Source organism: Semicossyphus pulcher, unplaced genomic scaffold, assembly GCF_022749685.1.
Source record: "Semicossyphus pulcher isolate SPU_LCO1_2020_fin unplaced genomic scaffold, fSemPul1.0.p SCAF_7, whole genome shotgun sequence".
Taxonomy (NCBI): Eukaryota; Metazoa; Chordata; class Actinopteri; order Labriformes; family Labridae; genus Semicossyphus; species Semicossyphus pulcher.
In genome coordinates, this window is record NW_027211748.1 from 19,718,224 (window position 1) to 19,746,017 (window position 27,794).

General features: G+C 40.9%; 2 protein-coding genes across 2 annotated transcripts in view; one reads left to right on the top strand and one right to left on the bottom strand.

Annotated features, from left to right (window-relative positions):
* Positions 1-23,490, bottom strand: part of ak5 (adenylate kinase 5) — a 95,362-nt gene extending 71,872 nt beyond the window's left edge. The window contains exons 1-5 of the mRNA XM_069685418.1: positions 23,219-23,490; positions 20,890-21,076; positions 19,215-19,382; positions 10,877-11,049; positions 3,201-3,314 (exon numbers count right to left, since the gene is read on the bottom strand). Of these exons, the coding sequence (XP_069541519.1) occupies positions 3,201-3,314; positions 10,877-11,049; positions 19,215-19,382; positions 20,890-21,076; positions 23,219-23,278 (702 nt within the window). The 5' untranslated portion in view covers positions 23,279-23,490. The remainder of the gene's footprint in view (positions 1-3,200; positions 3,315-10,876; positions 11,050-19,214; positions 19,383-20,889; positions 21,077-23,218) is intronic.
* Positions 23,491-26,131: 2,641 nt separating this feature from the next.
* pigk (phosphatidylinositol glycan anchor biosynthesis, class K) overlaps positions 26,132-27,794 on the top strand; it is a 38,570-nt gene continuing 36,907 nt past the window's right edge. Inside the window, exons 1-4 of the mRNA XM_069685419.1 lie at positions 26,132-26,237; positions 26,441-26,494; positions 26,641-26,732; positions 27,251-27,386. Of these exons, the coding sequence (XP_069541520.1) occupies positions 26,172-26,237; positions 26,441-26,494; positions 26,641-26,732; positions 27,251-27,386 (348 nt within the window). The 5' untranslated portion in view covers positions 26,132-26,171. The remainder of the gene's footprint in view (positions 26,238-26,440; positions 26,495-26,640; positions 26,733-27,250; positions 27,387-27,794) is intronic.

The following is a 27,794-nucleotide window of genomic DNA, read 5'->3' on the forward strand; positions in this document are numbered from 1 at the left end:
ACAGGAAGAAACCACCACCTGTGCAGGTAGCTAGCGGTAGCTTGCAGCCTACTGTAACGTTGATTGTTGTAAGGGTGGCGGCTGCAATGGCGATCATGACGGTGCATGCAGGTTGAAAATTAAAAAAAAAAAAAAGATACAATTTTACATAAAAATATTAATATAAAATATTTGCAGCAGTTAAATCCAATATAATGAGGTGTGTCTTATTTGTCCAAGTGAGTGTTAACATCTGACATTGATTTGAGGACAACGGGTCACATGACATGGAAGCTATTGAAAAAAAACTTTTAAAGATTAAAAAAAAAACCCAAAGATTTTTGGTATTTGTTTTGTGTTAATACAACTTTAAAGGTTTAAGGTAATCGGTTTCCTCAACTGCAATAAGTCGACACAGGAGAGTTTTAAGTTGAGATAAACTACTTCACTACGTTTATCTTACTTAATTGATAAGTTCAAAATACTCACTCATTTTAAGTTCAATACACTGAATGGAATGGTTACTGTTTCTGTTCTGTTTAAGAAATAAAAGAGTTAGCTTTCCTCAGATGGTTTGAGTTGAACTACAGTGTTTTACAGTGTGCTTAGATACATGAAGTGCTCACATCTTAAAGTACAGCTTACTCAAATAACGCATGTTCAGTCGAAACAGAATCATTTCACATGACTTGACAGAAGTTCTTTTACTCACTTTTCCCAAGGTAATCGGTTTTCTATTTATTTATTTTCAGCAAACTTTAGTTGCGTTTTTTCAACTTAACTTGTTAGACTTTACAGTGGACCACCTCATAAACAGGGGCGGATCCAGACTTTTTTGACTGGGGTGGCCCAACTGGGGCACTGACTTATGCAGGGGTGGCATGAAGTATGTGTCTACACACGCAAATGAATAGCATTTAATTAACCCTTCCTTCTAAGCTCAATTCTTTAAGGACTCAAACTGAAGATGTGTGGTCAGAGTAACAATTTAAGTACTAAAGGAAAGGTGCCACATTGAAATGGAAAGAAAGCTACTAGCAGCCTGTTGCAACACGGCCCACATAGTTGATTTTAACACAAGTCCCGCCTCTGACAAGGCAAATAGCCAATCCTAGTGTAGGATTTTGGGGTGGCACTTGGGGTGGCCAATTAGATTTTAAGGGAGGCCCAGGCCACCCCTGGTCACCTCTCTGAATCCGCCCCTGCTCATGAGGATGGCCAAATTGCAGAACTCCCTGCTGTATATGCAAGCAGAGTTAACAGTCTGGGAACAGGTCCTTCTAAACACTTTACACTTTATATATACAAACTCATTATACTGTCAGTGCAACTTCCGATCAGTGACTAAGCCGTCCCAAATATTGCAAAGTCTATTCTAAACTAAAACAACCCGCTGGCTTATTTAACGAGAAACACCGCAGCAGCTTAATCATTAGCTGCAGCAATAACTACACAGAGCGTCAGTGCATAGCTGGAGTGATTGTACCACGGAGACAAGTTTCACTCACACTAATCAGTAATTGTAAATGATATTAAACCAAACATTTGAATATAACCACAGTCACTTCCTGCAAAATATCCCTGTAAATAATGAGCCCCGTACTGCAGTTTGACAACACCATCTGGAACAATCACTTTAGTTATTCTGGAGCAGCACCTCCTGCTTGAATATTCATGCTGTCCAAACAGGTCTTAGACTCTGATGTCCCTCTGCCTCTCTCCCTGTAAGGCAGCTAAATTAACCCGACTATAAATACTCTCACTGACACAGATAGACCCCCGAACCAATTCCCCCGACCACTCTAAAAGTCATTCAGTGTTCATTTAAAAGTTGATTAATGTTAAGTGAGTTTAAATGTGATCAAGAGAATCAATCCTTCTGAAAGCAATCGACCGTCGTGACACAATTGGCCGCTCGATTGTAGACGATGAATTTCCATTAGTGGCCGCAGTGACTGCAGCTTTGACAGAAACCTGCTATATAAAACTTAATCTCTGCTTATATGTTGTCATCCTCGCATTGATAGTTTTCATTGACGTTGTGTATAATTGGTTTGGACTCTTTTCATGTCTAAAACACTGGCAGGTCAAGCTTTATTGATCCTCAGGAAATGGAGCAGAGGCTGCCAGGTCTCGCTCAAGGACACTTTCGTGGTGCAGATGGAAAACACAAAGACACTGAGGCTGTTTGTAGGTCAGAGTGCAGAGTCCTTGGCCTACCACTTGTTCGCAAAGCATTCTTATGAAAAAAATGCTACATATGTGTTACATTTGTGACAGTGAAAAGGTCAGCCTCCACATTCATTCATTTAAACATGTTTTAGACAATTAATTCACTGAATTTCAGTGGTACTAGGTCCACTTACAACATGTTGTTAGCATTAATGTTAGCATGTCACTATTGTTTATGGTGCACATCTCATATCTATTAAAGTAAAGCTTGCAAATGTGACAGTTAACATTTAAAAGTATTTTTAATGTATTTAAAAGTAAAATATTTTCCTGTACTTGAAGGTACCTATTTAATTAAATCAACGAACTACAGTTCATACAAGTTTTTTTTTTTTCTATCATGAATCAACAGACAGATAAATATTGTTATTATATTTTATCTTATTATTTTATTTATTTATATATATTCTTTTATTTGTTATAATTTGTAATATATTGTTGACACTCATGCTTATTTTCATGAATAGAAATAACATTTCGGTCCTTTATAGTCAATAATGGCAGGCCTAATTTACATACATAGCTTTTGTATATCCAAGAAGTTCGTAAGTAAGAAAATAAAGAAGTTCGTACGAACTAAGACTGTTCTTAGGAAAACAATAGTGAATTGCACTTAAGAACATTCTTAAGAACTTTCTACATTTTTTTCTTACAAATCTTCAGTTTTATCTCAAGAATATGTTTGTGAGTCCGACCCCTGGTTGTCGGGAGTTCATATATGAAACAAAACTAAACACAGTCTGAATACCCCGACAGTGACCCCTTGATGCTTTGCATCTGTTATGAAATACATCAAACCCTTCGCTGAGACTCAGACCAACTGAAGCTGCCGTTCTTAGATCTTACAATACTGGAGATGAAACACGAGGGATGTGCGACCAACATGTATATTTCCATGCGTGGAAATATGCAGAAGTGTTGGCTGGAGCATATGCACAAAGAGTATAAACCTGCCTTTAGAGCATTTGAATCGTTAGATAGAGACTCACCTGGTCTTCAAAGGACAAGGCCTGTCCGACGTCTCGAGGGAAGCCGTCGATGACGAGCCCGTTCGCGTCTGGGATCTTCATGATCTTCTGCTTGATCTCAGTTATTGTTGTCTCCTGAAAAACAACATCACTCATAATTATCATCCCTCACAGCCTCAGTTTAAACTTTAAAAGAGCAAACAAGATTGCTCCCGCTTGATAAAAACAATAACCACATCCTCTGGCCAGTCATTGAATTTTTCATCAATACAAATAATTCGACAATCGTTCAGAGGCTTCAACTTTTGTGTTTCCAAACTCACATTAGACTCCACTTTGCCAAACAATAGAGGCCGTTCTCTGTCTGGTGTCTTTTGAGATTTAACATTTTTATAGTTGTAATTATAATTTCGCCTCTTTTCCAGCACGGGGATGAGGAGGGAGATTAATTGTGTTAATGTTGCCTCAATTCTCAGAGTAGATCCCTTAAGGATGCAGATTAGTTAAAACTGCTGAAAATTAATAAGTAGCTGATTTCAAGTCGTAAATAAGGTGAAATAAAAACTATGAAAGCACATTTGAGATTTCCACAATATAATTAATCTGCTTATTCAATATGTGAATGCAGCAGAACAACTGTTTTGACTGCACTCGGGGCCACAGAGTGCCAGCATCCTTTAGCATCAATTACTTCCCCATGGCTGGAGGAGGTCAGCGTGTTCGAACGTACCTCTCCGGGCAGAATGCATCATACGATATGGCAGAGATACGTGAGCAATGCTCTGTTCTAAAAATAGCGTCGCCGGCCGTGCCCATCGCTGAGTAACACAGGCGTTTAATTTTTTTTCCTCCGTCCCCCAATCATAAAAGCAGCGGCTCGACAGACCTCGCGGAGATTACACTTAAAGCCAGGTTCCATCGATGGACAAATGTACGGCTGCGAGATGAAATGAGAAAAGCTAATCTGAGGAAAGCCGTCTGATCCACTGCACGGCTCGATGCTGAGCTCTCACAAGAATGTCGGCTGCGTCAAACACTCGTCTCCGACTGCCATAGAGATTATCTATCAATTTATCTTTAACACTACAGGATCATCACTAACACTGCGCCCTAAATCTCTCCCCTGTTCACCTCTGCTTTTAATCACTCTGTAATAAACTCCAGCGAGAACACTGCGTTGACATTCTGACACTATAAATGATCATTAGGCTTCATCAAATTGAGGTGCAGTCTAAAAAAGGTGACACAATGTTTTGTAATCTGTTCCCAAACACAGCATCCTCTTAATTTGATACATTACCATTCAAGGTTTCTGCCTGTTCAAGGAAGATTGTTCTCTCCACTGTTGCCAAATATTTGCTCACTTGTGGATTAATGTTAAGTCTCTTCAAAGAGTACAGTCTAGACTAGCTCTTTACATGTCAGGAGATAGCTTTTGTTGGCATTGGTGCTCCATATATAAATATTAAAGCTACATGTGACACGCCTATCTCCCTGTGAAAGTAGCCCTTACAATGTCAGTGAACACAGGACCCCGTGAACATAGGGGTAACCTCATAGTGTTGGATTCTTTGCAAAAAAAGTAGGTTAAGTTGCTTTCGACACAACTTTTTCTCACTGCACAGAGTTATTTTATGTAGTGCACTTCATAGGGAGAGATTTCAGACACTCCACACAGTGACGCGTTAGCAGAGCAGCTGCAGCGTGAATCCTCCTGCCGTCTAGACACACAGGCAGCTCTCACAACATATCACCATTGTGCATGCGGAAGCATAGAAACGTTTACATGCATGCAGCACAATAGAAATGAGAGACTGCCTCTGTAGACTGCAGCTGCATTGATTAAAATAAAAGTGTGTCTGTTCTGTTGGACCGCTTGAGACAAACATGGCTGGTAGAAATGCAGAAACTCTTGCACAAATCTACCAAAGATGTTTTTTAAGTTCTGTTTGTAGCTTTAGGTTTGACTTTACTGTATATATTTGCTATACTTAATCGAATCATTGCACTAATCAGTCTCTGTTCTATTACTGCAGAACCACACACACAAATCCAAACTATGTAAACAACCTCACAAGTTGTAACTGTGAACCTGCCTTTGGATTTTAGATAAACAGCCCACACTCACACCTGGGCATCAAAATAGCGCTCTGATCTGACACCGTGAAGTGATTGCTGCCACACCTAACGATCCTTCTTAAACTCATACAATGTGCAACACAAATCACTGCTCCTAACTCTGCACTACTTTTTGTATTTGTTTCAACACTTTTTTTTTTGCTTGTTCTGCAGCTGAGGAGAACATAACAACACCAGAACTGTAGATGTTGTTTTCTATTATTCTGAACACCTCTAATATTCTCTCCATGCCGAGTTAGAAAAATAACAGTAATGGCAGATGGTGAGGAGACGAGCCAAGAAAGTTTGAAAAATAAGCCAAAATAAACTTTGAAAAGACATTTTTTGGCAAAGTTCTGGACGAGTTCTAGGCTGAGTAAGTGGAATAACTCTGGTAGAAGTCAGGAAGTCGAGTTTTATAACTGCTGTTTCAAATGTCTAGTAGATACCATCAAGATTTTGTTGCGTGGTCGTCCTGGGAAATTGATCCACCTTTTAGGTCTAGAGCTGCTAATGCCAAGACACGATTACTTTCCTTTGTTTTTATGTTTTCTTTGTAAAAATGTATTTGAATAAAAGTAAATAGCATACAGAACAATTTAAAACACACTTAGGGCCCGATCAGACAGAGCGCGTTTTAGCAGCTGTGGGCGGCTTGTTTGTCATTGTTCTCAATGAGAGGGACGCTTTTCGCGCGCTGCTTTTGCGTTGCAGAGCGCCTTGCGTTTCTCCGCTCTGTGCGGCCCGTGTTTTGAGGAAATGCGCCGAGTGCCTCGAGTTGAAGAAACTTCAACTCAAAGCAGAAAGGCGCCCGACGTTTTTTCTCATTGTCCAATCGGATGAAAGGAGAGGCGGGCCTTCTGTCAGTAGACAATATAACAGTTAGGTTCATGACAGCTATGATATGTTGGTTGCCTTAACAACAGTAGAAAAAAAAAGACCCAGCGAGCTGCTCTTTTTTTTAACTGTAGGCTTTAACAAAAAAGGCAGTGCAGTGCGCCTCGCGTTTTACAGCCTGCAGAACATGCTCTGTCTGATCGGGCCCTTAATGGTCGCTACCAAGGGAAGCGGAACTGCCGGCAGACAACTTTCGTAACCTAGCAACAGTAGGCAGCGAGTTTTTAGTTAGCTGTCGATGGCAAGGCAATGCTGAAAAGATACGGAGGAGCAACAAACAGCTAAAAGTTTGACTAGTTGCTGGTGTTGGTCAGAAAACCCAGGGAAGATCTTAAAGAAGAAAACAATTTAAGTTTAATTGGCAATGTCTGAATTCACAGTTTGATTTATGTCTACTTCATAATATCCTGTTATTGTAAGATGCTGAACCATCTTAACATGAGGATTTTTCCACAGTCAGAGAATATGAAAAAGTGCGATCCGAAAAAGTGCGATCCGTCTTTGATTTAAGGGCAGACTGAGACGCATCTACAATCATCTTGTGAGGAGACCTGAGGGATTTCAGAGGGAACACAAGTTCAGGAGCATACAGAGTCACATGACCTTACAGTGAGTAACAGCCACGAGGCAAGAACTTCCAGTTGATTTGAAGTTGGCTGAGAGTTAGTGAAGTGGAACTGTGTGCATTTTGAGTCACTTGCAGCATTTTGGGAGAAGCAGAGCTGAGAGCAGAGTTATCCTCCAGGTGACGAGGAGAGACATTTTATCGGCCTGCTTTCAGAGAGACATGTCGACGTTTAAGCTAACATTTTTTAATGAATATGTTTTCCTGCCAAAAGTTAGATATGAATAAAAATATTTATGCCAGATATGAAGAGCCAGAAACTGCTTAGCTTAGCTTAGCTTAGCATTAGCTTAGCAACAGTTGGCCTGTCGTAGTCCTTTGGCTTGAAAAATCACCTGCCCGCAGGAAGAAGATTTACTTTATTAATCCCCGAGAGGAAATTCAATTTCTGATCTCTGTTATTAGAAACCGGCTGCACACACGCATAGGCCCGAAATACACACATGCCCAAACAGGACCCTAGGGACTGGAGATAGTGAGGGGGCTTCAGACGGACGAGCACCCCGAGCAGTTGGGGATTTGGTGGACACCTCGACAGTGACCAGGAAATACAAAAACCGACATGTTTTAGTTTGATGGGAAGTTTGACCTACTTCAGGCTAGGCTCACTGCTTCACCCTGACACCACTCTTTATGATAAAGGGGTATGCTAATTTCAAGCTTAGTATTTCACTCTGTGATACCTGTGGAGTAGCTTAGCACCCGTTTTAAAAAAAACCTTATTTTTCTCACACTGGTTCTCTGTGCAGGCCCTCACACAGCCTCTGCCTGAAACGACTCAGTCAGCTCTGTCCCTTTAAGAAACCCCGGCCCTACGAGCCTACTTTCTTCTGATTCGTCAGCTCTCTGAAGCCTGCTGTAGAAAAAACTGTGTGAAACCTGGCGTTCACAGCAGCCTGCAGATTGAGCTGAGAAGCCTGGGGATTACTCCAACATACCTTTACCTACAGATTTGAAACTTCACCCACGTTTAGTCTGGACATCCAACATTGTAACATTATATATATGTGTTAAAATGGGAAACAGCATAATACCCCCTCTTTAAGCTTCCAGCTGTAGCTTCATATTTCAGAGAGGTATCAATCGTCTCGTCCAACTTTGAGCAAAACAGGGAATAAGTGTTGACAATTGTCTTGAATCTATGTATTACTTTAATTTGCCCTTAAAACGTAACACCCAGATTTATTGTTAAACTACTATTGACTGACGCTCGTCCATTACCTGAAGAAAGGCGTCAGAATGATAACTGATAAAGAAGGGGAGAATAGAGTATGCATCCTACGGCAGGACTCCAAACTATCTGTGAGTCAGTAACATGTCATTACACTCGTCATAAAACAATATTTACACAGCAGAGCTGTCATCAGAGCTGCTGTTTGAAGCCTCTGAGTTACAGTCTTGTCCTCACTCTTTCCCTCTTGTTTCATCATCCCACACAGAGTCATTAAGAAACTAATTTCTAATCTGAACTAATCAAAGCAGGAAATGAAATGCCTAACAGCCACAAGTCACTTTTTCATATCCAATATGCCTGCAGCTTGGACGACTTTGCTGTTTATCTTATCGGTTGCTGGATCGACATCTGGAAAAGGGCCAGAAAGCAGATGAGATGTCGTTGGCAAGCGTGCAAGGCAGGGATGATAATTGACGAGGTAGGATCGAGGGAAATTCATGAGGGGGACACCAGCTAAGAGCTGCAAGTCACGAAGCAGGCGGGGGCTGCATCACCTATACATCATGGTGCCAACGCTGACATTAAAACCCCCATCTCAGGTGTTTTCCTTATGTTAATCAACCAGAATCACTCACTTATATTGTTTTATACCATCACTGGATATGAGGATGAAAGGTCCTTTTGGAAAACACTTTCCAAGGTAGCTTTGGTGTTATACTTTACCTTTAATTCTACATGAGGCCATGTGTGTGAGAGAGAGAGGATAGTGTCAGAAACAGGGGAAGAGAGAGTGGGGATGACACGCTGCACAGGGCCGAGAGTGGGAGTCGAACTACTAAACGACTGAAGCCAAAAGAGGCTGACAGAGACTTTTTAGAATGTGACTACGAGCAGGAAGAACAGGGAGGACATACACAGGAAGTCTGTTATCAGTATTTATATCCTCACACAGACACTGACGTCTGGTTTTGGGAAGTCATGCATCATATCAAACCAATCACAAAATAAACCTGAAGGACAAATGAAAACACCAAGTTAAAATGTAGGTGATATCTTTTTAAGATGGCATGGAGGTTCATTCTTGACCATGGGAACAAATACTAAATTCAAGGTTCATTTTGCAGCTTTTTCCAGTGTCCCACTGCCGCCTTCAGGAAAATAACCTCATACACTGTCATCAATTGAACTTATTATGGAAACACAGTCAGGTTATAACAGGTGGTTTACTGTAGACCATCCTTATAACCACTTGTGCTGACACCTGAGCCCGTCATGTTGGATAATGTTCACCAAGGGCCTGTGTCCATTCATGGTGAACCTGAATTTCAGAGCACTTCTCACCGTCGGTTACTGTTGCTAGGTTACGAAAGTTGTCTGGCTGCAGTTCCGCTTCCCTTGGTAGTGACCTTTAAGTGTGTTTTAAATCGTTCTGTGTGCTTTTATTCAAGGAAATTTTACATAGAAAATATAAAAACAAAGGAAAGGAATCGTGTCCTGGCAGCAGCAGCTCTACACCTGAGAATTGTGAGATTGACGAGCACGCCGGTGTTCCAAAACTTTAACTATTTTCAACTGAGAGTGCAGCGACAAAAAATGCTGATGCAGGTGTTGTTGCACTTAAAACACTGAACTGCATTGATTTTGTATAGAAAACAGACCCTAAAAAAAGGCCTTGGGAGAAAAGCTCTAGAAAACTGTGATGTCATGTTTTAAGACGTGTAAAATGCTCTGCTTGAAATAATGAATTGTGTCTGATATGTTTTTTTCTGTTTAATTACCTTGTAAAGATCCTCCCAATGCATCTCCTCCTTCTCTCTCATTAAAAATTCCTGAATCTGCCTAGGCCCCGCCCACTATGCACATTTCAAACCGCCCCCTCCGTTGTGAAAACAAAACACGTCTCTGCCATCGTTTAGCGACAACTTGTTGAAACTTTGCTAGCTTGAAATGTAGCAATTAGTAGTAGTAACGTTAACGTTAGTAGTCAACAGTGAGTTAGCAAAAATTCCGATCACTGTTACAGCTGGCTCGTGCATCGCTGAAGTGGTTGCCATAGGTTACACATAATGATATGCATAGCGTCACCCCGTCAATTAACGGGATTGACTCCTTAGGTTTGTGACGTCTCAAACCTGCCAATCTGAAAACGTGTTGTTCAGCCTGTCCTTGGTACACTGCAGTTTAAAAGATGACTGCTGATGTTGTCCATGATGTGTGTTGTAGCACATGAAAAACACCACATGGAGATGTTTACAAGGTTAAACACTTGATTTTCACTGGAGGGGGGCTTTAAAAAATGATTACATAAAATCAATGAAGTGTCTCAAGTTTTGTGCAAGTTGATTTGTTTCGCTTAAAGCAAGTTATTAAAGGCTGGATGAAAGAAAATAATTTTGTAAAGGTTGTTTGTCTTAATAAATAATGAACAGCACTGTATAGTTTATTGAAGTTATAGATAAACATTAAGAAACACTTTATTATTATTATAGTGTTTTCCTTGAGCCTCCTGCTGTCCATAACTAGATTTATATCAATGTTGTAATCTCAGTGTCATACTTATATTGAACAGGGACATGTAAAGGCATCATCTGTGCTTTCTATAGTGTTTGAATGAATGGAGCGCAAACAACCACAGGAGGCCTGAGCCTCATTTTCTTCTCAGGCAGAGTCATTATCCTGCAAAGAAGGATGCTAATAAGACGGATAAGCCTCCTCTCTGCTGCATGCCTGTGATTCGGATGCTGCTAATTAGTCTCTTGTTACAAACACACTGTGATAATGACCTGCAAGTGACTGGACACACTCTGAGCTCATCTTTCCTCTCATTTTCCACACACACACACACACACACGCACATGCCCCTCTCCTCTGCTTCTTTACTACCTGCGGTGCCAGCTCTCCGTTGGTGATGATTTTGGCGATGAGGCTCCACTTCCTGTTGCTGGTGGCGTTGTGGATCATCTTCTTCCTCAGCAGCTCGCCCACAGACACGTACTGGAAGCCGTAGCGCTCGGCAATCTTCAGGCACTGCGTTCCTTTGCCGCTGCCAGGGCCACCTAGGCACAGAGGGAGAGCTGGTGATGTTTGGGGAGAGATTTTTTTTGGTCGTGCGTGTGAAATGTGTCTGAGTGAGTGTGAAGCATCTCGTGTGTGGGCGTGTGAGCGTGGGGAGAGAAACCCAGACTATGTGAGACTTTGTGCGTGTGACTGTGGGTCTCTCTGCGTGGCTGTGTGTTGCTGATTTTGTGTGTTTGTTGAAGTCTATGTGGAGGAGGAGGGCATGTGGGTGAGGGGTGCAGAGAGAGACAGGTATGTGAGAACCTCCTACATGCGCTAATAAATCCTCTTTGTCTTTTGTCTTTTTTTAAAGTGCTGAAGGAGGTGCAGAGGAGCGACAGCACGAGAACACGGCTCGATACTGGCCCTTTGTTTTAACATCACAGTCCATCCATCATCTATAGATATAGGGCAGGGGTCTCCAACCCTGCGCCTGGAGAGCTACCCCTGGTATAGGGTATAGATAAAAGATCATCTATATCTATAGGTTTGCGGGGGAGGAGGAGGGAGGGAGCCTATCCCAGCTGTCATTGGGTGAGAGGCGGGGTACACCCTGGATTGATCACCGGTCAATCACAGGGCTGGCACTTTGGCTACGTTCACACTGCAAGGCTAAGTGCTGATTTATTGCTTAGATCAGTTTTTTTTTTTCCATTATTTTTAAAATGTATCAATATCAGATCGCAGTGTGTACAGGTCACGCTCCTGAGCTGACCCACATGCGCAAAAGAACAATAACAAAGACTACGCGCGGCACGCTGTCGTACGTAAACAAACATGGGTGCCATGGAAGTCGGCGTTAACGGTTTCATGTATTAACTGATGTGCCGCGGAAGCCAGCGGATTCGACAGCAGGTGATAACGAGGAAGAGGAGAGAGAGAGACAAATCGTTAATTATGGCTTTTTGTGGAGCAATGGCTGCTACTTCAGTACGGAAGTCTGTGTTTGTGTGTTTGTGTGGACGCAGAGTCAGAGCCGTCGTCCATGTTTATGTTTACAGTTCAACTCCCGCCAGTGCATGACTCGCATGAATTCCAATATGACAGTTAGGTCGCTTTGCTAAAAATCGGACCTGTATCTGATTCAGGAGCGCATATGAAAGAGGCCCAAATCACATTTGAAAAGATCAGACTCCATGTGATTTGTGCTGTTCACACTGTCATGACAAAAAACATACGTGAGTCACATTATGAGCCAGACGATCAGATTTGGGCCACATTTGCCTGCAGTCTGAACGTAGCCTAGAGACAGACAAACACATTCCCACCTACGGGCAATTAAGAGTCACAAATTAACCTTCTAGCTGTGAGGCAACAGCGCTAACCACTGCAACAACTCACCCTGTATTACATGTCATATAATACCTAAAACTTATTAGCTACATTAAAAACTACATTGATTGTAAGAATTAAGTTATAAAAGTAACTTTTATGTTCACGTCCAATCAGGGTTGATTGTTCATAAAGTCAATTAAAGCAATAAATTCCTTCTTTCTGAAAGAGAAAGCTGAGTTTTCCTGCTCATGGAGCCATGCATGGGGTGCCTACATGTACCAGGATGCATTGCGAGGTAGCAGCTGCAACCTCTGCCTCGCTCCACTGCATTTCTTTCACTGTGTATTGTGGGTCGAATAAATACAGCCGAGTCGCCCATAACGTCCTCTACACTCATATTTTTGGATGCTGTTTGTACCTGTTCATTGAAAAGTCTTGTTGAAAGGCGGAGACTAAAAATCTAAGCTAAGTAGTTCTTGCTAGCCTTCAGCTACCCCAAATGCTGTTGCTGGTGCTAAAAGCAGCCTCAGCTACGCCACAGAGACACAGAAAACATCAGCACCCACTGCAGATTCTTCACACTCTAAGTCTACCTAGGATAGATAAAGATAAGGTTTACAACCTGTGAAATTCCCCTTTAATGGTGCGAGATAAACGTGCTATTTGAGCTGTCAGTTTGTGATGAGGCATGTTTAAGTGCCTGTAAAAGCCGTCCGACAACCTGCTGCTTTGATGTTACAAAAATACTGTTACCATAGAAATGTCAACCGCTTCAAAATTTGCTCGAAGAGTGAAGAGAAATCAGTCGGAATACAAGCCGTGTGGGTGATTTAGTCCATTATGCTGTGACTGTCAGAAATACCTCTAAGGCTGAGAAGTGTGAAACATGAATACAAATAAGTGATCACTGTTACATTGTTGGGGTGGATTTATTCTTGCAAGTTCTGCATAAAAATGCAAAATGTTTGGTTTGTTATCCTCATGGTATCGACCAATCACGTTTCAGCAGGCTTTGGATGCACACAGGAAGAACTGTCTGTGTGGAGAGCAAAAGAGGCACATCCAACGTATTGCCAACCCGACTCCCATCGGCAGCCATCTGACACTGATTTAGCTTTTTTTATCGCCATCTGTGTCAGACAATTCATGTAACTTCAGAAGAACAGACAGTCTGTCAATCACACCCACTGTGCGCGGCAGCTAGCCAGCTGGGCAGAGGTGTGAACGTAGGCATTGTTTGTGCTTCTCTCTGAGTTCCTTGTCCCTGTCTTCACACACCTACCTGTGTCACTTTTCATGTGTACAACAAAGTGCAGCACAATGAATTCCTTTGAGACAACAGTCCACCAGTGTGAGTCTTTATCCACAGCCATATGATTCATAGCATCATGGCCCTTTGTGCTGGGACGACACATCATACAACCCAGTTTGTTTGAAGCATTCTGAGGCCTTTAGAGACAACGTTATATTTCATCTCTGCTTTGTCTGTTTCCAGGCAGCTGAAACCTATATATACTGTATAAAATCTTTTCTTCTGTCAGATGAAACATATGAGCAAAACACTCTTTAAAACCAGCGTTATTATTTATTATAGCTGCTTAAAATTGATGAGAGATAAATTAAAAGTGTTGTATGGATAGCTTCTTTCAACTTCTGGAAATGCATTTGTTGCTCTTTTGCAGAGATTTAGATAAGAATGTCGATACTAGTTGTATTTGTTTTTGTTAAACATGCAGCTACACACACAAGAAGGTTAGCTTAGCTTAGCTTAGACTGAAATAAGGAGGGTGCGATACCAAGCCTTGCTTTCTTCAAAGGCAACAAGTGAGCCTTAGAGCTGCTGATTGCCCCCCGTTTTATAGTTGATTTAAAGTAATAATCAGTTAAGTCAGTATCTATTGCAGAATGAAGTAACACAATGCTGAAACCGTCGACATCACACACTCGACACTGTCTGGATATCTGGGAAGTGTGCTCCCGCAGTAAGTGATGAATGCAGAGCCTTTCGGCGACCACACTCGTAAACAATTACCTACAGACCTTCATCTGTCTCTTACAGTCGTTTACAAGGCTGCCAACTAATCCAGCATTGAAGGCAGGGCAAGCATGTTCAAGGCAAAGATCTGCACACAGGACTGTTTTTGAACATCACAGGTTTGGAAGCAGCAGCAGTGGTTGCCTTAAACTTACTACTACTGCTTTGGATGTGATGTGTTTTGTTCTGGTGTCTCAACAAACGCTTCTGACCCTTTTGGGAAACTAAATCAATAATGCACACAGCTGTGATTCACACTGTAGCTGGAGAAAGTAGCCTCCTATTTCAGCACACTGTCAGCAACGCAACCGTTCTAACAATGTATCTACAGCAGGGCTCCTGAGAGAACAGTACAAACATCAACTCCTGTTCCTGTTCAAACAGTGAGCCAGTCTGGTCGTGTTGGTGTATGAGAGGAAGATGAACTGCTGCCAGCATCCTTGGAAAGATGTCAAGAGCCAAAAAATATATATATTGGCTCGTGGCAGACAATGTTTTTCTTTGCTCTGACAAAGAAAGTTCTGCAAGACAAACAGGATTGGAGCAAACATTTCTAGACCTGTGGTTTGGGTTCACAGAGCCAGGCTAGCTAGCTTTAATGCCAACCAAAATTAGCTGTCTACTGTGCTTCAGTCTTTAGTACACAGATTTAACTTTTGACAGGAAAGCTAAGTAAATTAGGACACTTTCCAAAATGTTACTACCCCTCTAAAATATGTACACAATCGAGCACACTGACCTTTTCAGGAATTATAATTAAGCCCGTCATCATACACTGAGAGTTTGATTAGATTTATGTGTAAGTGAAATTAATGGGGCACATTTTCACAGCTGAGGCAAGAGAAGATGTGCAAATAATAATGCTAACCATTGCCCGGTTTAGCTCAAGTATCCCAGTTGGTATTAGGAGGAGCGTGCAGTATAAGTACCCTCAAACTTAACCACTTAAGTATTACTGTGCACTCACACCGAACACAAATATTCGCCTCGCGTTACTCACGCGAGTTTGACCACCGGATCAAAGTTCGTGTTTCAATAACAGCCGAATATTTGCCTTCACTTCGGAATGGAGGAGAGGAAGCGGGGCTTATCTCCATGGTTACCAACGGCGTTTGGAGAATCTCGATGTTGATAGGCTTTCACTACACCACGTGACGCGAATTCGCAGAGGAAGTTCAATTTTTTCAACTCACTTTGCATCACATTGCGTCACGATCATTCGCGTCATTCGCACCTCCCAACGCAAATTTGCGTCTTCTTGCCTCATCGCATTGACTTTGTATTGAATCTCTCCCCAGATTCATGTGTATTCGCGTTTGGTGTGAACGCACAATAATGCAGCTACCATTCATTTTTCTAGATATTTATGTCTTATGATAACTATGGCACGGTGCGGTGGTTAGCTTTGTCACCTCACAGCTAGAAGGTTCCTGGTTCGAACCTCAGTTCAACCGGCAAAGAGCCTTTCTGTGTGGAGTTTGCATGTTCTCCCCGTGCTTGTGTGGGTTCTCTGCGGGTACTCCAGCTTCCTCCCACAGTCCAAAGACATGCTTGTTAGGTTCATTGGTGACTCTTAAAGCGTGAATGGTTGTTTGTCTCGATGTGTCAGACCTGTGATTGACCTGGCGACCTGTCCAGGGTGTACCCCGCCTCTCTCCCCATTGACAGCTGGGATCCCAGCTAGCAGGGAACATTCCCATAACATCGGCTAACATTACCTACAAGTTCTAATTACGTTTCATAGAACGTTTTAAGGATGTTTATCATTTCAAATTAAGTTCTTGTAACGTTAAAACTTAAACTAAGACAAAACGTTTTAACTGCAACATTCTGAGGATCTTTTCAGGATGTTAGTACGGCCTGAACTATCAGAACGTGATTTAGAAAACATTCCTGAAATGTGATTTGAACATTCTCACTGCAACTTTCTGAAAATGTTTTCAGAGAACGTTTTCCTGCTATTAAAAAGGAACATTCTGGGAACCAAATAAAAACGTCCCGCTCAAAACATAACCAGAACATCGCATGTAACATTCTCAGAAAGTGGTATAGATGACGGAGGGATCATTTTGGCCTCTAGATTTGACACATTTTATTAGAAAGGTATCCAAAAAATAGATAAAGTGAAAGGTTTATACTAGAGAGAATATATATGTATCTAGCAAATGTGCCCTCTATCTTACATCTGAGTGTTTCGTAATATTCGACCCTGTCCCTGACCAAACCTATCTTTGTCAGTCTGTGACTCTCTGCAAACCTGACAGATAAAAACATTTGCCTTGAACCTCCAAAGAGATGACAGCTGCTGCCACCCTGTTCCATCCCTTTAAAATCTGGCACAATGTGCTCACGAAGATGAGAACTGGCTTTGTGCAAGGACAAATAACTATCATCCACACCATGAGTCCATGATCCACGCCAGGAAGCAAAACATGCTGTCGCAGGAAACTGTTTCTAGAGCTTTAACTTTGTATTTTCATGAAGGTTTAGACATGGTAGCGTTTCTCACTCAAGATCAACTGGTGTCATTACTCTTACTGCACAGCTGACACGCTTAATTTATAAGATTAATGAATGTGTGTGATGGGTTAATGCAGGCCCATCAAGGAAATCAGATTAGGAGAGCGTGAGTGTCTGACACAGTGAGTGACATGCAACAAGATCTCCCCCGCTGATACCCACCAAGAGAGGCGGGGCTGCGTTCATCATACCAGGAAAAGCACACTGATAGGTTACACACACACACACTAATAAAGTCCCTTCCAGGCCATGTATTTTTAGACCATAAGTGAGGCGAATATAAACTTATACTTTATATCTCTCTTGACCTTTTTATATAACTAAATAAATCTGTTCTCATCAGAAGAATTAAAGAGACGTGGGCTTCAGTGTTTGTTTACGTATAAAAAGATCTACATGGCCTTATCCCGTCAAATGGAAAACATGAGTCAGCTGGAATCAACATGATTGCTTCAAATTTACAACATGAAGGAAAAACGAGAAAGGCTAAAGACGGTAGATAAGAAGCAGACTTAACACTGTGGCGTCTCTGAGACGACCATTGCCATGTCTTTATCCTGGTTAACAGGTGGCATCCGTGGCCTTAATGATCTGTTTTTACTTTAAATGGGAACATAATTTATAAAATGAGAATCATGCTGTATTGAAAAAGACTTAGAATTAAAGATTGAGAGCATCAACTCATTAGGAAATGTTTTCTGAGATACTAAATCAACTAAGAAGTAGGCCACTTTCTCATCCGGTTCAATGCAAGTCATCATATTCACACGGCGTCTGTTTTCCTCTGACATCACTGTCAGGGTGGGTAGCTCAAATGCAGATATAATGTTGTACTTCTGTGCTTCAGGTAAAGTGGAGAATCTGTCATGTCATTATCATTTCAATGGTTCCCGATTAATCAGCAACAAAAAAGACAATGGATGTTGAAAATATGGAGGGATATCAGGCTATAAATCAAGTTAAAACAGCATATAACTCATTTCTTTACTCATTAGCTAATCATAAACAACCGCTAACGTTAGCAAACAACCACTACCTAGCTAACATTACCATTTGATAGTTATACTGATTGATTGAAAAGGTATAGGCAAATCTTTTTAGCTTACAGAAATGTTAGCTAGCTTATAGTAATGTTAGCTAACGTTACCATTTGATAGTTACACGATTTGATGGAAAAGATGAAAATTTGTTAGCTAACAGTTATTTTAGCTAACAACCACTACCTAGCTAACATTACCATTTGATAGTTATACTGATTGATTAAAAAGGTATAGGCTAATCTTTTTAGCTTACAGAAATGTTAGCTAGCTTATAGTAATGTTAGCTAACGTTACCATTTGATAGTTACACGATTTGATGGAAAAGATGAAAATTTGTTAGCTAACAGTTATTTTAGCTAACAACCACTACCTAGCTAACATTACCATTTGATAGTTATACTGATTGATTAAAAAGGTATAGGCTAATCTTTTTAGCTTACAGAAATGTTAGCTAGCTTATAGTAATGTTAGCTAACGTTACCATTTGATAGTTACACGATTTGATGGAAAAGATGAAAATTTGTTAGCTAACAGTTATGTTAGCTAGCTTACAGAAATGTTAGCTAGCTTATAGTAATGTTAGCAAACATTACCATTTGATAGTTACAAGGTTTAATTGTAAAGATGTAAACTTTTTAGTTTTATGTTAGCTAGCTTACAGAAATGTTAGCTATAGTAATGTTAGCTAGCTTATAGTAATGTTAGCAAACATTACCATTTGATAGTTACACGGTTTGATGGAAAAGATGTAAACTTTTTAGCATACAGTTAGCTAGCTTACAGAAATGTTATCTAGCTTATAGTACTGTTAGCTTTCCTTTGTTGTGCCTTAGCTGTTGGTTTCCGAAAAGTTGTTATATCTCAAAATATGGGCTATTGTTATTCTGCATTTTCACTCTTCAGACCTTTTCAGTTCTGATCGATGAGAAATTATAACCATTTTTTTCATACTACGTTCATACAATCTGCAAACCTGGTATACAGCAGCACAGCAATTATAGCAATGTTTGAGCTTCCATACCCTGAGCCTGACATCAAAGGAAAATGGGTGCCATCTGAATACGGTAAGTAGGAGTTATTTTTGCAGTCAGAGCAGTTGCCCTGCTGGTCATTAGAAAGAATAAAGCTTTAAGACCACATTGGCTTCACTGTTAATCAAGAGGCTACTCTCATTTCTTGTATAACATCTATGAATTAACCAGTGCTTCTCAAGTTTCCTCATCCCTGTGTTGTGTAAGGAAACACACTTAAATAGTTGAACGTTCGTGTTTTCGTGTGTGTGCAGGTCCTTTACCGATGACGAGGATGACCTTGGGTCGTGGTCTGGACGGATCAAACACCTCGTACTCCTCAATGAGCTCAGCCGTCTCTGACAGGTCCGAGTCGCTCTCGATGGAGAACTGGCTGATGGGAGGGAGGCGGTCGTAACGTCTGTAGGGAAAGTTGGGACTGTCGGGCAACACTGTAATTCACAAACAAACACACAGATACAAAGGTAGAGATCAGAAAAGTTTGTCTGCTTTTGTTTGAAGTATTGATGGACTTTTTTCCCCCAGCCTGAAATATCTTTAAAATATAATGAATCCAATCATTCATGTTTTGTGAGTTTGTCCGACAAATTGTGGTTTAATTTTCTGCTATCGATCCCTTTAGACGGCAAACACTGCCAGTCCAATTTAAGAACAACAGACAAAATAACAAAAAGTCAGGCCTGCTGTAACAATCAAACTGTAAATTTGAGATTAAAGTGTTTCAGTTTGGTAATTATACTGCTGTCTTTTTTGATGAGACGCTGATTATAGCATTTACCAAAGACACAAATCATCACTGGATGCTAGCCCAGGGAAGCAGAGCTGCTGTGCTTACATGTATGTATGTATGTAAAGCAATAACAGTGCAGAGGATGGTTTTGATCATGGGGGTTTTGCTGAATCTGACAAGACATTTTCTGGACACACAAATTGCTCTTATTAAAATAAAAATGCTTGCAAATCACATGCTGCCCTACCTGCCAAGATGGAAACATTGAGGAAGCGAGAGCAGCATTTCCTTATAGCATATAGCATATAATCTTTTGGTAACATCACTCGTGTGACTGATTACCTACAGGCCTTCATCTGTCTTTGCCGGTGCTGTAACAGGCCGCCAACACAACAGTCAGTGAAGGCAGCACAGGCATGTTGGAGGCAGAGGTCTTTTTAAACATCACAGGTTTGGAAGCAGCAGCAATGGTTGCCTTAAACTTTGTAGCTCGTGCTTTGGATGTTCTGGTGTCTCATCAAACCTCTTCTGACCCTTTTGGGTAAAACAGCTGTGATTCACTCTGTAGCTGGAGAAAATAGCCTCCTAGTTCACCACACTCACTCTCAAAGTCTTCTACTTGTAGTATTTCCAACAGTTTTCACAATGTATCTACAACAGGGCTCCTGAGAGAACAGTGCAAATATCTGCTCCTGTTCCTGTTCAAACAGCGAGCCTGCAGTCTGGTCGTTGTTGTGTAGGAGAGGAAGATGAACTGCTGCCAGCATCTTTGGAAACAAGTCAAGTTCTAAAAAATATTATTCAGCTCCTGTCAGACAGCAAGATGTGCTTTGGGGCTGCAACATCAAACTGCAGAATTATCTCTCTTTATCAATTTATAATTGATATGATATCAGCCCCATACTGACTCAGGAGCTGCATGAGTTATCCGTGAGATTCGGGCCAATACTGGGCATATCTATTAAATTCAATTCTATGTTTAAAACATTTTTGGGCTCTATGTCATGTTTCAGCAGCGTATCAGGTGACCATTTGGTCTAAGAAAGAAGGGGGCAGCAACCACGCACCACACGGATCAGTGTTTCATTCTTGCAACAAGTTCTACAGTTACTTGCAATAATCTCGAAGATTTTCATTTAAATAAATATCTGTTTTAAAAAGCTATAATGTGCCTTTACTTTTCTCTACATTCAGCATTCACTACTCACCATTTCTGAAGAGGGACCTGCGTGACTGGCCGCCGTTGAGAGGAGGAAGTGACTTCTTCTCCTGACCCACAAACGTATCCCACCGCACCTTGTCCGGTCCCCCCAGCTCACTGACTTTCTTCAGACAGCCCTCAAGGTAGTCGATGGGGTCGTCGGGTCGATAGTACATCAGGCCTGTCAGGAGACTCTGGAGACAAACATGGAGGAGGATGTGATGAGGAGCAGAGGCAGGGTGGAGATGTTTGCTCTGGCTTCACCACATCTTATTTGTGATGTGTTGTTCTGCAGCGGTGCACAGCAGGCCTTAATGAGGGGAAGTTTTGCAGTGCAGATCTGGTCGCCCGGGCTCGGCTCCACCACGGGAACAAAACATCTCATTTTGTCAGAAGGCATGAAATTGAACTGAACCGCAGAAAATAAACACACGACCCGGGCGACCTGTAATTGTCGGGGAGGAAACCACAGTGATGCGTGTGAGAGTGAACTCGGTGCCAAAACAAGTCAAGTGCATGTTTGTGTGACATTTGTTCCTCCCGACCCTGAATATTTCAAAACAATACCTTCCCCTGGGACTTCCTGTTTCGCCTCCACCTTCCTCACAGTCACAATCCCTCCTGCGCACACACACACACACACACACACACACACACACACACACACACACTCACCGCTTCTCCAAACTGAAAACAATCTGATGAGCTAATTGAACTGATTGATAATGAATACACAGAAGTAATTGTGAGCAGAAAAATTACAGTCGTGATGATGATGTGTCACCTCGCCGCTCAGTGTAATTTGATCTGGCTGTAAATAAACAGGCAGTGATTGCTTGCATACATTATCTGCACTACACGGGACTGAGTCTAATTAAGAGGATGGGACGACTGAGCATCCCCTCAGGAGAGTGAACGATACTTTATTATTATATTTCTCTTCTGCTTATGTTGCTGAATAAGGAATTTATGATGGCTTCATTGCGCTTTATACCATGGTTGATCTTTTATGATATAATATTCCTCTTGAGACTTCAGTAATAGATGGATTAGATGCCTTTTCATGCTTTGTATCAGAGAGACAGAAACAAGAAAATGAACAAACGAACTACAAAGAGCCACAATCTGACCACAAAAAGACAAAAAACACTACAAAAAGAAGCAAGAAGACTACAAAGTTGACTTATTAGAGACATACATCCACTAGCAAACAAACAAAATGACTACAAAACAAACATATGGACTACAAAAAGACAGAATTTGACTACAAAGAGACAAAAGTTAACTTAAAAGAGACTTAAATCCACTAACAAGGAACCAACATGAACACAAAAGGGAACATTCGGACTACAAATAGAAACAAATTGACTACAAAGAGACTAAAGTTAACTTTAAAGAGACATACATCCACCAGCAAATAAACAAAATGACTACAAAAGTAACAAACGGACTACAAAATGAAAGAATTTCACCACAAAGAGACACTGACCACAGAAACAAAATGACTACAAAGAGACAAGAGTTCACTTTAAAGAGACATAACTCCACTAACAAGGAAGCAACATGACCACAGAAGGGAACATTTGGTCAACAGAGAGACACAATGTGACGACAAGAAGATACAAATCCACAACAAAAACTTAAATATTGAGATAAGATATGATAAGATAGAACTTTATTAATCCCAAAGTAAATGATAGTGCCAGATAGCTCCAGAAATACAGAACAAAATTAGAGAAATACAAAAAACAACTCAAATATACGTAAATGCAAAAGAGACAGTGACAAGGCTAAAAAAGAAACTACTAATACAAACAAATCGTCTTCAAAAGACACACACAGTAGTTTCTTCTCTGTCGTTCACCAATATAAGGCTTCTAAAGCTCATGTGAAGTGTCATATGATCATATTTCTGCTGTAACATCTGTATTTTCCTTCTAAAATGAAGTTTATCTTTTACTCACACTGTCACAGTCCTTCATTTCATTTCATTCACAATAACAGAACGCCTCTCCAGCTGCTTCTCACAGTACACCTCCTGTAAACTGCCTCGCGACAATGGACGTGAATTATGCACAGATGATTAGGAGAGTCGATTTGTTTAATTGCAGTTTCGCTGATTATGATTTCTGTTTAAAAAAGCAGAGTGTACTATAATGAATCAGTGTCTCCCTTCTGTGTTGATGCTTTCAGAGACGCGCCTCCATCATAACAAGATGTGCCACATATAAAGAGACCTCCACCGTGACTCTGACAGGCGGTTTTCACCGATGAGGAACGTCAATCTCTGCGCAACAATCACAGTAAAGTCTAAGCTCTCGAAGCGCATCTCTCACCTCAAACAGTTGAGGTATCTCCCGCCGCGCGAGATACTCCTTGGCATCGTTGGTATTCATCTCCTCTGAAATCACAACTTGTCCGGAGCTTGTGCTTTTTATCCTCCTTCAGATGTCTCAGCGCCGTAAGATAATAATGGTCAATAACAGAAGCTCCACGCAGTTTCCCCCTCAGCGCATTTTTGCCTCGTGTGTGGACTTTACAACTGGATTCCTGCAGGCGATGCCACCGCGCCACCCTCCTCCTCGGTGATGCGGATGCGTGGTTCGTCCGTCTTCCCTCCTACAGCGCTCCGCTTCCAGCACGCACAGTGTGTGTGTGTGTGCGCGCTCGCGTGTGTGCGTGTTCTTGTGTGTGCGTGCCGCGACGTTGGCACAGACTGCGCGCTGTGCCAAAAGACGCACGCACCGCCTCTGCTCGCCGCTTTTTCACTTGTTTACAGACAGCCTGTGATCACTGATGTAATCCTTGATAACGCTCAAAGCCATCAGCCATTTATAAACACACTTATTACTCTCTGTCGGTGCTTTTTATTTGGTGACGAGTTTACTTTTTTTGACTTTCTGACGCATTTAACCGCACCACTAATTGTGCCATAAAATATAAATTCTAGATAATTCTATCGCAACAAAATCATGACATCACTTGGCCATCAATTAAAAATAACAGTTACAGTTCTCTAAAAGTGCTGATAAAATTGCTTGGCCTTTCAATGGGTGGTTTTAATCTGTTCATATCTTTGTCATTGTGACACTCAAATACAAAATTGTAATCCAAGATCCACTGACTTTGAGTTTAACCATAACTCATGGCCTTCCCCGGCATACTTTTTATTCTTATATTTGTCAAGTTTCTGTCCAAGATCGAGAATAAAACTTCAAGCACAACGTTCAAACACTCTTTTTTAGTTTTTCCATGAAATAAAACTATTTTAATTTTTTTATCATATAAAGCATGTCAAAGCAAAATATGTGATTGATTGACTGCTACAAACTGTAACAATGAAACCCGTCAGAAATGCCAAATATAGCTGCTCTCCACTAGCTTGCATAACAATGTAAAGCCTGTCTTTATTTTAAGATTTGCTTATAAACAAACCGTTTAAAAGTTCCACTGGTCAATGCTTTTTTAGGCTGCACAAGTACAACCTGTTTGATGGTCCCATAGGATTTGATCCACTAATCCTGTTGACACCTGCACAGCTTGAGTCTCCCTGTTGGTTATATCACAGAACAACAGTAGATTAGTTCAGTGACATCAGTGTGTGTTAGACATAACAAATTCATGCACGGCCAAGACTCAGTCACTGCAGAGGGCAGTAAATGCTAATTTATGGGTCGAAAATGGAATGATGATTAGATTTATGCGGCCGAGGACTGTTCTGTTAGAGCGCTGTGGCTGCTTTTTCTGTTTCTAATGTGATGCATTTGGAGGAGGGAATTACTGTGATGAGCCGTGTGCAGGCGAAGTAATGGATGCTGCAGGTCAAGAGGCAGCTGAAGTGGGAGACGTCTGGAGGATTTCAGCGGTTGGCAGACCTGTGGAGTTGCCCCGCAGCGTGTCAAAACTGATTTCCATGTTGCTTTCCAACCAGACATTTTGCCTGTTGCACTATATGATGCATTCAATCCAAATGTGCCTCGACCTACCGCAGGGCCGGCAGACACTTACACTACTTGAGCAGTGACATGACATTTGACATCTGCTGCCTGTGAAGTCATGTCACTTCTCATTACCAAAACTCCAATTAGCTGGAGAGGATATTTGAACATGAAGATGTCAGCGTCAGTTTGTTTGTTTTCTCTCTCAGCAGTGTACGAGACATGTATGACCAGATATAGACATGCCATCATCTGTGTACTATAAGTTCTTAGGTGTCTTATTTATATAGCATAATCACATATTGCACGACCTCTGACAAATAGTTACAACACCAAACAAATCATTGTAACACCACAACTAAACAAGTCAAATCTACAATGTTACCGATTACAAAAAAGTTTGCCAAATATTTCTTTAACTGCCATATTTTCCTAAAAAAAGACAAAAATGTGACAACACTTTATAAGGGATTGGATTGTAACCATGAAAAAAAAAGTAAAAATGATTGTACCTTGATATAAAAGCCTCCAAACTAAGTCTAATTTTATTGTCTCAATTAGATTTGAGATTTCCATTGAGATCAGCTTAATTAAAACACATTGTTTAATTTTCTTTTTCACATTCCAGTCTGGTCACAAGAAAACACAATCGCTTTTTAATTTAGCTTTTATTTAGACAGGTAATCTCATTGAGACACGTGGTCTCATTCTCAAGAGAGACCTGCTTAGACAGCAGCAACAGCACAGACTGACAGGAGCTTCAGTATGGGAGCTTTGTTTTTAACTTAAACTAAAACTATAAACTTTTGTGCGATAACACTCTCAAACTGAGTTTGTACATCTATTTGTTTACTTATCTTCATTTATTTGACTTATAAGCATCTTAAGTAGCTTTTGTTTTGTACAGTATACACTATGTTTATCTGTGATTAATACTTTTGTGTACCCCAAAAAGTTTGACCAAGCTATAAGATATGTTAACTTATTATTTGAGAAGATATATAATTGGTACCAGCAATATTCTCTTGAACCATAGCCCATTTGATTTAAATAATTGATCACAAAAACGAAAATCTGACCCATCTCTTTATGTGTATGTCAGTGACATCTTTAAATAGAGATGATGTACCAGCTCGGCCATAATATGTCTTGGCATATCACCCTGACGTAGAGCACTTACAGAGACCCTGACGCGCCCCTTTTCTCCCAGTTAAAAATTAATGCCTTTTCGTCCTATCCAACCTCCTTAATATCGAAGCTTTTATTTTGAAGTGTCTTTTACCGGAAGCATTTGCTGGGCGGAGCCACCGGTGTTGACTTCCTTGATGCTGACAGCTAGCAGTGCTGCACAATGAAAATACTCACTATACTAAGCTTATTGTCCACATACTTATTAGTGGACAGCAGTAACATCGAGGTGAGTGTGTATGTGTTGCGTACAGCTTTCAATATCGCGTCAATTTCCGTTTTTTAATGTAAACTTGTCACGAAATGTCTTTTTTATATTAGCCTTCTGTGCTATCATGCTAGCTGTTTTGGTGATGAGTGTGGTTTCTACTATGAGCAGAAAACAGATTTAAATATACATACATCTATCAATTGTCCTCAAACCTTTTCAAGGATCAAGCATCGCAGTTCTTCAGCAGTGGGCACACAAACAACTGGGCTGTTCTGGTGAGTATTCATTCATGTAGCATCTGTGCAAGAGGCTGAGAGCATGCTAGCTTTATTGATTTTCTGTTTGAATGAAGAGAGCAGGAGCAGTTTTTGCCTTTTTAACCGGCTTTTTCGCATTTTCTTCTTATATCCTTGATACACAGGTGTGCACATCCAGGTTCTGGTTCAACTACCGTCATGTGGCAAATACTCTGTCAGTCTACAGAAGTGTTAAGAGGCTGGGCATCCCTGACAGGTGACTTGTTCTGACCATGTTATGTCTCTTATTTGTGTGATTTGTTCAATATCCAATAGTAATATTGATCTATAGACACAGACAGGCATACAATCATGTATAATTATGAAGTGTTGTTATTTTAAAAGCAATTGTACAGCCTTCTGGAGGTTTAAGTTATGAAACATTTTTCAGTCTGGGTTAATTCAGTCTGTCGAGCGAAGCAAAAAGAAGCATCAATAATAAGCAGTTAAATCCTATTGTCAGTCATCATCTGCAACAATACTGTTACAACCCTTTGTGCAATTGTATAATTCTTTACATTACCTGTTTTATATTATGATAAGATGACACGTTATCAGGTCTGTTGATTATATCCAGCAAAGACACTGAAAGCTTCCCCTCATTTCTGGTCCCTGTATTTCAGGTGGTTTTGGCCCTTAATTACATGGTTGGTGGTGGCTGAATGTGTTGCAACTAGCATCCTAGCTTTTAATTCGATAATAATAACTGGCTGCCTTCATTTGGTCTTTTTCCAGCCACATAGTCCTCATGCTGGCTGATGACATGGCTTGTAACCACAGAAACCCCAAACCTGCAACAGTGTTCAGCCACAAGAACATGGAGCTCAATGTGTACGGTGACGATGTGGAGGTGGACTACCGAGGATACGAGGTCGGTTCACGTTGCAGTCAAGGAGTTGAAACACTTTAATACACAAATCAGAATAAATATCTTTCCATGCAAGTTTGTTTCGTCTCTGAACAATGTGTAATTGAGGAAAGATATGCCTCTTACCCCTTAGTACATTTTCTCTCAGCTTCAGGAAGTTGAAATCTTGAAGGTTGAGAAAGGCAAACTGCTCCACAAGGAGTAAAAAAGATAGATGAGTGATGTTAAATACCTTTTCTTAATTTGGAAACATCAATAACTTTTTAAAACAGCACAACTTCTTTTAGAATTCAGGTGTAATTGTTAAATCTGTGCATCGTTATATGCTCAAACAGAGCAGCACCCAAATGCTTTATTTGTGTTGGAACGACTGAGCCTTAGTGGTTTATCCTTTCTGTATCACTGTTTGTT